The sequence below is a fragment of the Strix uralensis genome, chromosome 8 (assembly GCF_047716275.1).
Source record: "Strix uralensis isolate ZFMK-TIS-50842 chromosome 8, bStrUra1, whole genome shotgun sequence".
Lineage (NCBI taxonomy): Eukaryota > Metazoa > Chordata > Aves > Strigiformes > Strigidae > Strix > Strix uralensis.
Genome location: NC_133979.1, coordinates 32,007,061 through 32,021,640, shown reverse-complemented (window position 1 = coordinate 32,021,640; position 14,580 = coordinate 32,007,061). Strand labels below are relative to the sequence as shown.

The 14,580-nt window shown below is 49.3% G+C and overlaps 1 protein-coding gene across 1 annotated transcript in view; it reads right to left on the bottom strand.

Moving 5' to 3' along the window:
* The window catches only part of TNR (tenascin R), an 81,558-nt gene that overhangs the window by 24,454 nt on the left and 42,524 nt on the right, over positions 1–14,580 (bottom strand). Inside the window, exons 2-6 of the mRNA XM_074877024.1 lie at positions 8,810–9,365; positions 5,522–5,998; positions 4,804–5,067; positions 3,878–3,993; positions 1,191–1,341 (exon numbers count right to left, since the gene is read on the bottom strand). Of these exons, the coding sequence (XP_074733125.1) occupies positions 1,191–1,341; positions 3,878–3,993; positions 4,804–5,067; positions 5,522–5,998; positions 8,810–9,305 (1,504 nt within the window). The 5' untranslated portion in view covers positions 9,306–9,365. The remainder of the gene's footprint in view (positions 1–1,190; positions 1,342–3,877; positions 3,994–4,803; positions 5,068–5,521; positions 5,999–8,809; positions 9,366–14,580) is intronic.

The following is a 14,580-nucleotide window of genomic DNA, read 5'->3' as shown; positions in this document are numbered from 1 at the left end:
GGACCAGGTCATGCTTATCCAAACCCCGAATCTCCAACTACCTTATGTTGTCCAGTCATTCAGGGAATGCTGGGAAGCATCAAGTTCTACTTAGCTGTGCAACATGAAATCACACTTTTGCTGCTCGATCCCGGCACAAGATGTTGAGGCAGAACAAGGATGATGGGGGCAAACCTATGGGGGTGCTGCAGAGGAAGTCAGACACACCAGCATGAGGTCATCTTCACAGAGCAGAGCTGGGAGCTCACCACCCCATCTGTGTTCCCCTGCAAAGGTCAGCCGCTGGGTTTGAAGTACCAGTCTCTATTTTTTGCTGACTTCCAAGGGAAAGGAAGATTTGGGCTTGACCAGGAGATGTCTCTGTTAAGCCACTTCGAGCATGGAGGCAAGGCGAGAGGACAGGACTGTGCCGAAGAAGCTCAGACCTGCAGCAAGCTGCTGTTGGTGGAGGGACCCTCCCTTCGCTCTCATTGTTGCCTCAAATTAGCAGCCTGGAGAGAGCATCACCTCATTATAACCCTCCGGCAGCTATTTAAATGCTGTTTCCGTTTGCAACAGCTTGGACGGAGGTAGATGTCTGCCTGACTGCCAAGGCAGACTGCAGCAGATCTGATGTGGAGAGCCTCTTCTCCCCAGTAAGCTCTGCCCATCGCCACATCTCCTTAGGCAAGGAGAAGACCCATTTGAATTTCCTCTAGCCTATGGGAGGGACCAGTGACCAGCCGAATAAATTGGTTAGGAAGGGACGTGCTGTTGCTCCTGGCTCCCTGCCCTGCTGCCTGATTTGCCTGAAGTGGTGGGAGTAGAGGGCATTTAGTGGCACAAAAGCAGGTGGGAGTTTGAATCTGTTATATATGAGTAGGCAATACATTTATAGAGATGTTTCTTGGGGGCGTCCAGCCTCCAAAATGCGAGATTAGTGAAGGGGAGGAATTTATCCAGCTATATAATAAAAATGGACCTGAGCCTTTGCTCCCAACTCCATTAACCTTGCCACAGTTTCTGTGCTTGCAGAAATTCTGAAGGGAGAATGAAGAAGCTGTTGCTGCAATGCACTTGTAGCTTGGGCACTTAGCTGGTGCTAGTTTTATTCCTGCCCATGCAGTGCCAGGCTGCTCTCGCTGATGGGACCTTATTGTGGCGACCAAATCCTGGGCACTGTCGTGCTGCCCGGGGTTGGGCTCACTCACGGGTTGAGACGCTGTCGGAGGTGGGAGGGCTCCTGGCTTGTTCCTTCAGGGCCACCACGGTGACAGTGTACTCTTCCCCAGGCTTCAGCCCAGTCTGGTTGAAGGTGGTGACGGTGCTGGGGAGCTGGGCGATCACACCGCCCTCATTATTCTGCCAGGGAGCAGAAATAAGCGTTAAAAAAACCCAACAAACAGGTGTTTTGAAAGGTGTCCCCCCATGTTGCATCCTTCCATGCCCAGCCCTGCATCCCCAAATCTCATCCTTGCCCTGGCACATCCCACCATGGAGATGCAGAAACCCAGGGTGAAGTCACCCACCGAGCGTGGAGCACCCATGTTGTTAGGCTGAGAAATCCTCCCCCATCACTTCTCATCCCCTCCCTCCCCCCTCCCCCGACTTCTGTATTTTGCCATCTGTGTGTCTGCTGTTCTCCAGAAGAGAAAAGAGAATCAAACCAAAGCCTGGGATGGACTCCTTTTCCCTGCTATTCAGGTGCCAGGAGCCTTCTGTTGTTCATATATAGGTATGAAACTGTAAGATCTTTATTTTGCCATCCCCTGCTTTTTAAGTATCTTTATTAAACTCATTATACATTGCAGTTTTGCTCTGAAAAACTGTAAGGCTTTAAGCAACTGCAAATGTCACCTTTCCTGCCAGTGTTTGGACAAAGGATCTTTTCTTGCTGCTGTCTTCACTAATAACACGCTAAACAAATCTTTGCACATAGCTCTCAATTCATATTCATCTCTTTTCTCATTAAACAGGAAATCTTCCATTTTAGCCATAAATTGCCATCTTACCTTTCCTAATTTTCTTTTCTAAATCTGTATTCGCTTCATCTTTCCCCCCTCCCCATCTCCAGTGCACACAGCAGATGGGCGATCCCTGCCTGACCTGGCTTTGGGGGGGTGAGAGCATCGTGGGGACCATGGAAGGAGGATTGCTCTGCGGGAGGGTGCAAGCATCTTTATGGGGATGCTGAGGACCAAATCAGCATCCTCTCACCCAGTTTTCATGAGGACAGAGAGAGCTTGATTTTGCTCGTAGAAGTTATTTGTGATGCTGCAGTTATAACTCTGTTGTTTTTAGCCTCTGGGACCAGGTTTTGGTTTTATTTAGGGTGTGGCAATGGTTTAGTGTTTGCCCAAGCAAGCGTTGATTCCAGGCAGTGAAGGAGACAGCACCCTCTGCCTTATTTTAGGAGAAAAGCTGATGATGGAGATGAGAGAGTCCAATTTCAACAGCCAACGAGCAGGAGCACAACTGTGCCTTTACAGCTTGACCGATGGATCCAAGAACTTCAAAGCCCAGTGAGCTACATCCCTTCCTCACCCCAAAAATCTGCATTGAAGAACAGCCGTCCTTTTGCACCTTATCTCTTCCTTTAAATCCTGAACTGTTTCCATTTGGTTTTAAGTTTGAAGCTTAAAAATGGAAAGGAGGACTGACGGTTTGTATTTTGGGGCTGTCTTGGGAAAAACTCATCATTGAATTGATGACCCTGTGGGGAGAAGTTTGCTTCTATCCCAGCGATTCCTCACCCTAAAATGGATATATCCCCATTTATCTGCTTCAGGGGGATGCTGTTGAGCTTAATTCCCAAGTATCAGTGAAACGTTTGAAAGATAGCTATTTTTTGCTTCCAAAAGCTCTTCCCTGATGCTGCCTTATTGTTTTGGCTTTTATTCTGACAGTGAATGAAAATTATTCCAGGGTTTACATCTGCAGTACCTGAACTTCGACTTCTGACACAATTTGCATGTAGATGTACCCAAAATTGCACCCAGATCCTTTCTAGCCTTTTTGGAAATGAGGGAATGAGCTATTTAAAGCAATCAGGCCCTTGCTTCGTGCTGTATAATGATACTTTACATAGCAGTTAAAACTTTGGGGCCAAATTCTGCAGTTTTCCACTGCCCAGAGCTGCCTTTGACACCAGCAAGGGTTTTGTACAAGTGAAAACATCATAATTGAGCCCTTAATCAGCATTTCTTTTACTGCTGGGGCTTGAATGCTCTTGTAAAGAGGCTCCATATACAATTGAAGCTATACTTATGGCTAAATGGTGTAGAAATTATGAATATAGATGAAATACTTGATGTACAATTTTTGTTGCCATGCATAGAAAATATGAGATATTTAGGGCAACATTTTCATCCTTTCATCTTTTCTGGCACGATTTCTACCTGTTCATCACTGTGATTAAAATTCCGTGGCAGGAATTAGCTGTGCCTGGGACTCGAGGATGCTGAAGGTTGATGTCTGAGAGACGGTGGCTGCTCGGTTTGATCCAGGCTGCTTTGGGTAGCTTAGTGTGCAGAGAGCAGGGATGAGGAAGAGGAGGAGGGGGTAGGGTCATGGCAAAGGAGATGGAAGGGAAATGAGGGGATGACAGCAAGAGGCAGTGAGTCTGGAAGGGTTATTTATTTATATGCTTGTCTCTTGATTTTATTGGGGAATTTCTTCGAGGACATCTATGTCTTGACACCAAAAACGACTGGGGAGATGCAAGCTGACACCTGAAGGTTGAGGTGTTTGGGGTTGTCTGATGTGAAGCACACAACTTGCAAACAGAGGCTCATTTTTTTGGAGGTGGGGTAATTGGAAACTGATTTAGGATTCTCTTTCTCGATGCTTTTAGGGTGACCGGGTGTACCTCGTGATGCCATGTGTGTGGTGGCGGTACCTTGGGGATGAAGCTGATCTCCCAGCCGTCGAAGGGAAAGGAGAAGGGCTCCCACTGCACCTCCACTGTCGTTTCTGTGATGGTCTTGAACTTCAGCCCCTGCGGTGTGGCGAGGTCTGGAAGGGAGCAGGGGGTTGTGAGCAGAGCGGGATGGGTGTGTGTGTTCTGCCAGTCCCCACCCTGCTCCCTGTGGCTATTTTGTTATCTGGGCAATGAAAATGGGGAACCTTTTGGTAGCTGTTAGCAGAGATTCATTGTCCCCACTTCAGGAGGGTTGGAGGGAGAAGAGGGAAATGCCTGGGCTGCTGAACACTGAAGGTTCCCATTGCGTTATTGTGTGAACAGAGTGAGTGATGGGGTTGCAAAAGGGGTGTCTGGATAGTTTATGTTTCCCCCCTGCCCTCTATATCTTTAGTTTCTGAGGATCCTTTCTGGAGGTTGCCATTACAGCCCGATACCCCCATTTTCCTCTGTGCATCACAGTCCTGGTCAGGACTACATATCTCCTGATGCACAGCAGCATCCCCTCTTGCTGCTCTATTACCCATGTCATGGGGATTCATCATGGGGAACCCATCCAGGAGTGGGAGGAGAACCTGTGACTTCTGTGATATATGACAATATTTTCTGTGAGGAAAAAAGTATAATATTTTGGGCCATATTCTGGGGGCTTTAATCAAACACTGAAAGTTTCTTTGATTTTTAGTCATTTGCGTTTTCATCCAGACTGAGTCTTTCTGCAGAGAGTGGACACATTTCCCACTTTCCTGTATCCCCATAAATGGGGATAAAAATATTCCCAATATTATTTTTTTTGAAGGCTCAAGTTTCTTCTACTGGAAGATTTTTTATGGAAAATATGAGCCAGCTTGAACATCACCTCTGGTTATCTGGGTACCAAGCGACAAGTGCAGTAGGATACTTACTGGTCATCACCTTGGAGGTAACAGGGATGCTCAAGACATCGCTGATGACCGCGTAGATGCTAACATTGTAGGCAACACCTGGCTCCAGCTCCGTGATGGTGATGCTGCTCCAGTCCCCAGGCACCCGCTGCTGGAGCTGGGTGCCCGCCAGCCCTGCCGGCTGGTATGAGACAACGTACTCGGTGGCTGCCCCGGGGCTGTCCCACGTCAGCTCGATGGAGCTGTCGCTGATCCCTGTCACTCTCAGGTTTTCAGGAGGAGCCACTGATAGGAAGGGCAGAAGTAAGGAGAGCATCAGGGTGTGCGTGGCTTATCCTCCCACCCGGCTGTGGGGAAGGGTGCGTGGTTCTGCTGGTGGGACATGGGCATGGGGTTTGGGCTGGGGGTTATGTGCTGTCTGTGGCTGTATTAACTGCTACAGTAAGTCAAAGGCTGAGGAGAACTGACTGCAGCTGCAGGTGCAGCAAGGGTTCACCACCGATATTGGGGTGAATCTCACTGGCTTTTTCTCGCGTCCCAAACTTTTGCCTGTGGCATCTTTGGGGACAGGGGCAAGAGGGAGGCAGACAAACTACAAGGCCTGAGCAGAACCTAGGTGACATGCTCTGTCAGCTATGGGTTTCTCCTAGGCTTTATGGTGCTCTTATGGGTCTCTGGGTACCCTGAGGCCCTTGCTCATACATTAGGGTCTGGCTGTCCCCACACATGCCCCCACTACCTGATGAGCAGTCCTGCCCTTCGTAGCCTTCCTCGCAGATGCAGAGACCATCCCGGCAGACCCCGCGGCCACTGCAGGCGTTGGGGCAGTGCAGCCACCCGCAGTCCTCCCCAGCGTAGCCCTCCTGGCAGACACATGTGCCGTTGACACAGTGGCCCTTCCCCGAGCAGTCGTGGGGGCACCGCAGCTGGGAGCAATCCTCCCCAGTGAAACCCTCCTCACAGATGCACTCGCCGTCCACGCAGAGCCCACGGGAGCCGCAGCCGGCAGGGCAGCGGAGCTGCGAGCAGTCCTCTCCCCCGTAGTCGTTGTCGCAGATGCACTGGCCCTCCAGACAGATGCCGCGGCTGGAGCAGCCCCGGGGGCATCGGGGCTCAGAGCAGTTGCTGCCCGCCCAGCCCTCCATGCACACGCAGCTGCAGGACTCCAGGCTGAAGTTCCCGTGACCGCTGCACTGCGGGGTGTAATCCAGCTGCCCTGCAAAGACGCAGGACCAAGGGTCAGAGTCCACCAAGTGGGAGGTGGGAAAAGGTCAGCATTGGTCCCAGGTCGGCCTGTTGATGGGCTATGGGAAAGGGGAGCAAGATGTGGGGCAAGCAGGGGATGGTCCTCCCTCTGGTTGAGCATGTCCAGCTCTGAGGAGCCGGTGCCTTTAGGGCTGGCAGGGGCAGAATTGGTGATGTGGACTTATGGAGAGGTTTGGATGGGTCTCCAGGAGTTTGTCTGTCCCCTTGGGAGTACTGGCCTCCATAGCTATGGGTGCCATCAGCCTTGTTGGGGTGCAAGTGCTCCCTTTGGTTTCTCTTCAGTTCAGCACTCAGTCAATGGGAACCTCCCTAGAAATCTTACTGGGAAAAGGCTTCCCTGGCCAAGCCTTCAGCACCAGCCATGACTCCTGTTGTCTCCTCTCCACCTGCTGTTCCATTTTACAGGTAAGAGATCCTGGCGTGCTCACCCTCTTTCCTACAAGAAGCAGATATGTACCCAAAACCACCATCTTCATCTCTATCATGGTGAGCCAAATTAAGATGGAACCGTTGGCTTTGCACAAAGTATCGGGGGTTTGGGTGTGATGGGGTTGTGGGAAGTGGGGAAAGCACATGGCTGCAGCGGCCACCACCTCTCATGTCCACTCTTTACCTGGCAGCCTTGCACAGGACTCTGGGGCAAGGAGGGATGCATGGGGATGAAGGCACCGGTCACTCTGACATTGCCAACACTCCCCTGTTTTGCCCCGTAACATGGACCTGTTGCTCCAGCTTGGGGTTTAACCCAGCCAGACTAATCTTTCCTTGCTAAATTTTACTGCTTTTCTTCCTCGTGTGAACTGAGGAAGAACAGAAACCCCTCCGTGCTTCCTCTGACCCTTCAGAAACCTCTGCACCACAACGATCCTAAGCTGCAGGACTTTTTGTCTCCCAACTAAGTTTTCCATCCTAGCTGAGCTATTTGATCAGCTCTTCCTATGGGGGTTGTGGCAGACCCTCATGTAAAAGGGGTTCAGTTACAAGCTGAGACAGACAGACCAGTTTGGGTTACTTTGCAGGATGCTTCCCATCTGAACTGTGAATACTGGGAATGACAATCAGGATCGCTTCAGATCTCAGTCTCTAGTTAAGTTATCAAAAGAGGAGAGAGGATGCTTGTAAGTGTGCTGGAAGAGAATGGCTTTCCTTGGGGAAATGCCTCGGGCAGTGGGGTAGACATCCTGATCTCCTTTGCTGTGCAGTGAATTGAAAGGAACTCTGGTAAAAATAAATGAAATTACTCCAGTTTTAGCTCAGTGCATCTGCAATCAGAGTGGAGACTCCATGAAGCGATAAATGTTTAATGGGACTGTCTGTGTATGTTGCAAGTAACCCAAATAGGCCCATCAGAGTTTCAAATTAATTCCTTTAAAACATGTTTTTCCCATTGCATGCCCTACGTGATTTTAACCCTTGCTTTGTGTACACCAGTGGCATGTATGTGTGTTTTCCGTTTTGTCTTAATTATTAACGTAGCTGATGACTGTTTCATTGCGGGGGGATGTGGGCTGAGCCCGCAGCTGGAAATGCACTGACTTCCACCGGCTGCATGGGAGATGTCAGCCTGAGCCACCCTGCTGCGTGTGCCGTCCCGGTTTCTCCCTCCCCGACCCACACACCCTTAGTCCAACTCTGTTGAGCTGAGTGTGCGTCGCAGCCATTTCATTTTAATGTGTCCTACACATAGAGGAGTTGGGGTACCACTGAGAAAATCACACTAATAGCTGCAAAACTTAAAAAAAGGCAGGGGCCATTGGGGGAAAACGGGTTGCTTTTAGTTTTAATTCCTCCCTGTGGTTGTTCTTGGCCTGAAAAGCAGTTTTCTGCTGGAAAGATGTCTTGCGTGGGTCTCCTTGCTTGGTGGCTTTTTCCTGCAGGGAGCCCTGGTGCATCGGAGCCCCAAGCATGGCTGGGCAGTGCAAGGGATGGACATCCCCCCTTACTGACTTCCCTGAGGCATAAGGAAAATCATCAGTATGCTGGCTCCTGCGCTTTTGAAATGCAGCCTCTAGCCCAAACCTTTCCTAACCCATCTCATTTCAACTGCATGCTGCTTCCCTAGCTCTGAGGAATGGCTGCAGTGACACGAGGGGCTGTCTTTGATGGGGTAACCCTAATGGGGTCTCTTGGAGGACTTCACCAACCACAACTATTTCTATTCAGCTGAAGTATCCTGTTGATGGGTTTGTGCCTTTGTTATATGTTTTGTTTGCATCCTTCATGGTAACAGAAGTTATTCCCTGTATTTTTTATTCTTTTCTTTTTTTTTTTTTTTAAACTCAGCTTTTCATATGCATTCAATCCTCCCACAGAGAAGATAAAGGGGTTTATTGCCAGCTCCCGCAGTCCTGTCTTCAGCTCAGGGACAGCTTAGGAGATCAGCAGCTACATGTCTCCTCCCTGTCCCATGAGCCGTGGCAGATATCTAACAGCATTGCAAGGACTGCAGGGTTGGGAGATCACCCTGCTCACCCCTCACCAGCAGTAATTTTATCTGTAATGGGGCTTCAGCTCTAGCTGTTACAGGGTTTCTGCAGCGAGTGGGGTGTGGGGACTCAAGTGACCAAATCCCTCCTGGGGGTTTTCCTGCCTTGGAAGACCTAAGCCACGCTTTTCCCCTAAAGCCACAGCCACATCATGGGTGAACATAGGTTTTCTTCTGTCACCACTCTGAGTGGCATCACTGGTTTTGCATTTATTTCTCCTGCCTTTTGCTCGAGCCCTCAGTCCCCAGCAAGAGCTAACAGGATGGCATTACTACCTGTGGCTGCATTTTCTTGGCAGCAATTGGAGTTGCATTGGTCCCGGAGCATGGAGACCTCCCTCTCCAGCATCTCAATCCTGCTCAGCAGCTCCTGCAGGGACGGGAGGGAGGTGGAGCACTTGCAGGCCTGCTTGGGCAAGTTTATCCTGTGGGTGAAGGTGACCTGGTTCTCGCTGTCGGAGGTCTGCTCTGCGTACTCTGCCAGCCGGTCGTCTTCTGAACTCACCTCCTCGGCTGAAGACTTGAACATGGATGAGCAGCAGCTGTCCAGGGGGATGTTGATGTTGTAGATGTGGTGGAAGACCATGGGCTGCTCTTTGATAGGTGGGCTGCAGTTGGCAAGGCCACCCTCCTCATCCACTACCGGCCTCTCAGCTGGCTCTGTTGTCACTTCTAGACGACACTCAAAAGGCTTGAGGACAGTGCCCAGCAGAAGCAAGTTGAAGCTGATGAGCACGTTCCTCAGGACTGGGTTTTCACTGTCAGTCCCCATTTTCTTGGGAGAAGAAAGAACCTTCTAAGCCAGCCTTGGTCAGCCAAGTGCGGGGAGGACCTGGGGACATAGAAGAAAAAGAGCATAATGGTTGTTATCCCTGAAACTGTGCTCAGTGCTGAGAGTCAAGCCCTTCTGGGCAAAATCATCCAGAAGATGTGGGGCCAACTCAACCCGCACACAGTCCTGCTGGCTTTGGTGGAGCCTTAATCAACCTTGAGTGGAGCCTGTGGCTGGTGGGGAGACATTGCCATAGCCCTTGAACAGTGACAGAGGCATATTCTTGATGCTATTATTTACTTTTTTTAAGGAAACAGTTAATCTGGTACTAACAAAGCATTGAATACCGATGTTTTCACCAGAAACACCCTGTATGGGATCTACTTTCAGTGCCACATCAGAACGGCATATAGGGTTCAAATGGTTAACACATGGGTGATGGTGACGCATCCCTGCGCTCTCCTTTGGTTGTCTCCCATGCCCCAGGAGCTGCGCCCGGGTTGCTAAGCTTCCTCCAGTAGCTATAGGAACGGTAGCCTTGATGTTAAACACCGTTAAATTACACCACACAGGCTTCAGCTTGTTCAGGTTGATGGTCTGAGCAGACAAATCTCTCCCGTTAAAGTGGCTTCACCCCCTGCCTGTGCTCTGGATTATGGGTTAACCTTGCCTTGATTTGGAACAACATAACTTCTCGTTCCAGTATCGATCGTGAGCCCATGGGTGGTAATCCAGCCTCCAAGGACCACATTTATCTCCAGTCTAAAATCACCAGTGCCAGCCCAGTTGTGCTCAGGATGGATTCAGCCCCATTACTCTTGTTAGAACTCTTGTCTGCTGACCAATACTTAACTCCAACTGGTTTGCCATGAGGAATTGCTGCGAGGTCCATCAGAGGCTAGCACTAACGGGCAGGCGAGGCTGTGTCTGCAATGTCATTGCACCCAAAGATACTGTATGCCTTGTGTTTTCTTTGCAGAAGGTAGTTTACATGCAGGCAGAATGGGATTGCTAGAGTGTGGCTGCTCAGAGGGCACATTGTGCTGCGGTTAGAGGCTCTCAGTGGAGCCCTAGCACTGCTTCAGTGTCAGGACAGCTAATTAGAGATTTCCAGCTAATAGCTGCCAATGCTCGATTGGATTTCTTGCAGTATTTTAAGAGGGAATGTAAATTGCCGTGTTTGTGGCTCCCTACCTATGTTGAGTTTGTAGGACCTGAACTGATGAACGTTGGAGATGTGCTCTGTGGTTCTTTCTGTACCAGCAGTGCAAAAGATGCAGCAAGTACATTAAATCTGGTCAGCAGGCTCTTTACACTGCTGGTAAAAAGATGCAAAGAGCTGAGAACCTCCTCGCTGCATCACCAAGCCCCAAGAAATTGTGGGGTTTAGGTATTCAAAGGTATTATTCATGGCTCTTGAATTGTCCAGCTTTAATTCATAACTAACTTTAATAACTCAGTATTTAGTAACATTAATAACTCTGTATTTAGACTCTAAGAGGGCTTAGCCATTCATAAAGGTTTGAAGACTATGAATAAGCACATGGGACTACACGGGTTAATAAGAACTTAAAAACCACCAAACACTGGTGTAAACCATTTGGATGGGACCTGCCTTGAAGGGCCACTATGTGGAGAGGTGCAAATTGCCACATCTGCCAGATACAACATGATCCTCTTCTGGGACATTTGGTGGCAAAAGGAGATAAGATGTCAACCTGGTCTGATTCAGCTGCCTGTTGCAGTAGCTCTCATACCAGTTCCTGTAACTGGGAAATGGAGATGCAAAGGAGTGGCAGCTTGAGCCTTTCAACAAGCCACTTAAAGCCAAATCTCCCAAGCTGCGTTTAGTGCAGATTCCATAGGTTAGGACTTGGGGTTTCACAACTTGTCCGCCCTAGGGGATGCTGGCCACGGTGAGCATGAGATGCAGGGCAGTGGGGATGATACCCTGATGGCTTTTGGTGGATGCTTCCAACTTATGTGGGGTTTTCTCCAAGCCATGGCAGCAGGGTGCAATACTCCAGTGGATTAATTTTGGGTTTTTTTTTGGGGGGGGTGGGAGAGGCTGGTGGCACTATACTCAGCTGTGGATCACAGCTGAGCCTCGCTTGGGGCTGTTTGCTGCATCTGACTTTGCCGGTATCTGTCAGTGCCATAATCTTGAGCAATTGCTCTCCCTTACTTCTAATGACTCTCCTGCTCTGGAGCACCTCTTCAGCTCCCTGGGGAATGGCCATGCTTCCCTGCTTCCCCTGCTGCTGAATGAAAATATTTGTTTACTGGCTTCTCTCCTACAATATGCCGCTACTCCAGAAAATATTACTATTCAGCCACCTCACAGCATTCGCAGAATTATCCCATATTACTGCAATGTTTCTGCTGCACTTTTCTTCTCAGCGCCCTGCTTAATGCCTGCTTCTCATGAGCAGGTACTTGGGACTCCTTTGGTAAGCTCTCTTCTTTTTTCCTGGTTTTAGGAAAAGCAAGAAAAATGGAAATAACTCCATGGTGGGGTGGTGTCCTCCTTCCCCTTGACTCCCATGGTGGTTCTGGCCATGCTTGCAGAAGACAGAAAGAAGGAGGGCACAGAGATGACAACGGGAGGGAGTGAGAGGGGTGGGATTGATGTTCCATAAGTGATGATTTGGGGCTGCGCTCTCAGATCCTGACCCCTGCCAAATCCTCTGCCTTCTGAGCTCTCCAGCAGCTCCTGGGTGGCCCTGACTGACCCATGGAGACACTTCTTGTCCCTATGTAATGGGGCAGCCGTGACAGGAGAAAGCACAGGGACAAATTAGTGCCAGTTGCCTTTGACTGACTTGTTGGCATTTGAGGCTAACTACCCACTCCTTGGCCTCTTGCTCAGCTTTTTTGTGTGTGCTCAGAGTGGAAGTAATTGTGGCTATGAGCCAGCTGCGCAGAGCCGGGCCAGAGCTTCAAAGCAAGCCTTCTTGCAGGATTACAGGAGCAGCTTAGACATGGGGAAATGATATCCTACCCCTCCCCACCTGTCAGATCCAGCCTGGCTCAATAGAGACGCCAGAGCCTGTTTGTGAGCACAACTGGAGCCGAGGGATGGTGGGAGAAGGGCTCCAGGTGGATGTGGAAATGAAAGAGTGGGAGATGGGTTGGTGGATAAAGTGGGGTGAGCAGATACACGGTGGAGATTTCTTGCTAATGACAGCGAGCAGGTTGGGTAGTTAACGACTCTCTAACCCACAGACTGAAAGCCATTCATTTGCTGGTAGAAACTGCCAGGCTTATTGATCTGAATCTCTTTATCGGCATATTAATCCCAGCAGACACCAGCGGGATGCTGCCCAGCTCTCGTTTCCGAGTGGCAAGTCACAGCATCCCCATCCAGCCCTGCCCAACGCAGTGGCCTTGGGCAGGGGGTGATGCTATAGGGGTGGTGGCATCCCTGTGGCACGATGCTAAGGGAGCTTTATCTTTCTTATTATTATTAGAAACAAGATGATTGAATGAAAAAAAAAAGAAAAAGTAATTCTGCATTCATTAGGTGCTGGGTCAAGCTTAATGCCACTAGCTGGGCTCTTCGCTGTGAAATGGTGAAAAGTCACCCCCATTTGGGCTGTCCCTGGCTCAAACCAGGCTGAATCCATGGGGTTCTGCAGGACAGGAGGATGCTCCTTGGGGTCCTCCAACCCACAGCAGACCATTTGAGCCATACATCCCTATTTATCCTGAACTTCTTCCTGGAGGCTTGCGTTGACAGCTCTGAAGCCCTGTCAGATCTGTGGATGCATTCCCAAGGTCTGTCATCTCCATCCCTATCTGGTTCTGCTTTGTCTCCTGTTCCTCCTGTCAATGATTTTCTTTTCCCTAAAGGACCCCATCACTGTGAACTCAGCTGGGGTGGGTTAGTGCAGAGATTTGGCTGGCAGAGCTCCGGGGCTGCATGCACGGTCTGACAGCTCGAGGCTTGTCTACTGGGGGAGAGAAGTTGCATTAACATTCCTGCTTCAGGTTTCTCATCCTCCTGTCCTCCCAGTGCTTTCCACCCCAGCTAATGCTGCCATGCCCATAACAGAACTATTCAAAACCATTGACTGAGTGAATGGATCCAGGACTATACATTTTTATCTTTCTCCCTGTATGAGGAAAAAGAAGCAAATTTCTGTGGTCATTTCATGTGTAAAAATAATTGCATCAGGGCAGTTTTCAGGGGTGCTTTTTAGTCTTTTTTTTTTTTTTTTAATTTCACCTTCATTGTCAGCAAGTTCCAATAAAACTCCAAGTTGGTGGCATTCCTGGTGGCTTCGGTCTGGAGGAAAATCTTATGGTCAGGGCACAGAAGGCAGCTTTGAGCCCAGCTCTTTCCTGGCATCCCATGGCGACGTCTTCTCCTTTGCTTTCCACTGGGCTGGGGCAATGCCTCTCCATCTGCTTGCACCCAGGACAGGACAGTTGATCTCCAGTTGTCTCTAGCACAGCATAAGGTTGAGGCTACTGCTTTATTTTACCAGAGCTGATTTCCATTGCTTTGCTTTGCTTTCCCTGCCCCACCTGACCCAGTCCCTCAGAAACATGGGTGTCTGAATTAAAGTTCAAATTAAAGATTTATTAAAATTAATTGTGAAGTTTGGCAGGCACTGAGCTCTCAGTTCCAAAGCATTTCAACTTTGGGGAGCTGTGAAAGAATCAATCTGCTGCAATTTCTGTGTGGTGCTTAATAAAAAAATGCACACAATAGAAAACTGAGAAAAATATTTGAGGCCTTTTGCCAAACATACACCACAGCAAAGTGTTCTCTTTCCCTCCTGAATGACCTCTCTCCATCCAGGATTTGTGTCTTATGGGCAGTGAAGGAAGAAATAGAAAAACTCTATTAAATCCACAGCACATCCACCCTAATTATATATTTTCAGCTATTTTTACATTTTGCTGATGGGCTGTATCTGTGTGAGCAGCTTGGTGCTGGGAATTCAAAAGGGAACCCGCGTGCGGTGATGCTCAAAGCAGCTGTGCCAAGAAAGTCATTAATGGTGTGACAGCGTTTTTTGGGGGAGGGGATCAGCATCACCCAGAAATGCAGTGCTGTGTCCCCCAGCAGCATGTGTAGCCCCTTTTTTATTGCTTAGCAATATGAACGTAGCAAAGGCAAACTGTGCCCGAGGGGCTGCTGCGGGACAAGCACAGGGACATCAGATCTGCACAGCAGGGATGATGCCAGCAGTTTTATCTCCAGCAAACTGCTGGAGATAATTTAATATTTGGATGGTCCAACAATATTTCGATTTTCATGCCAGTT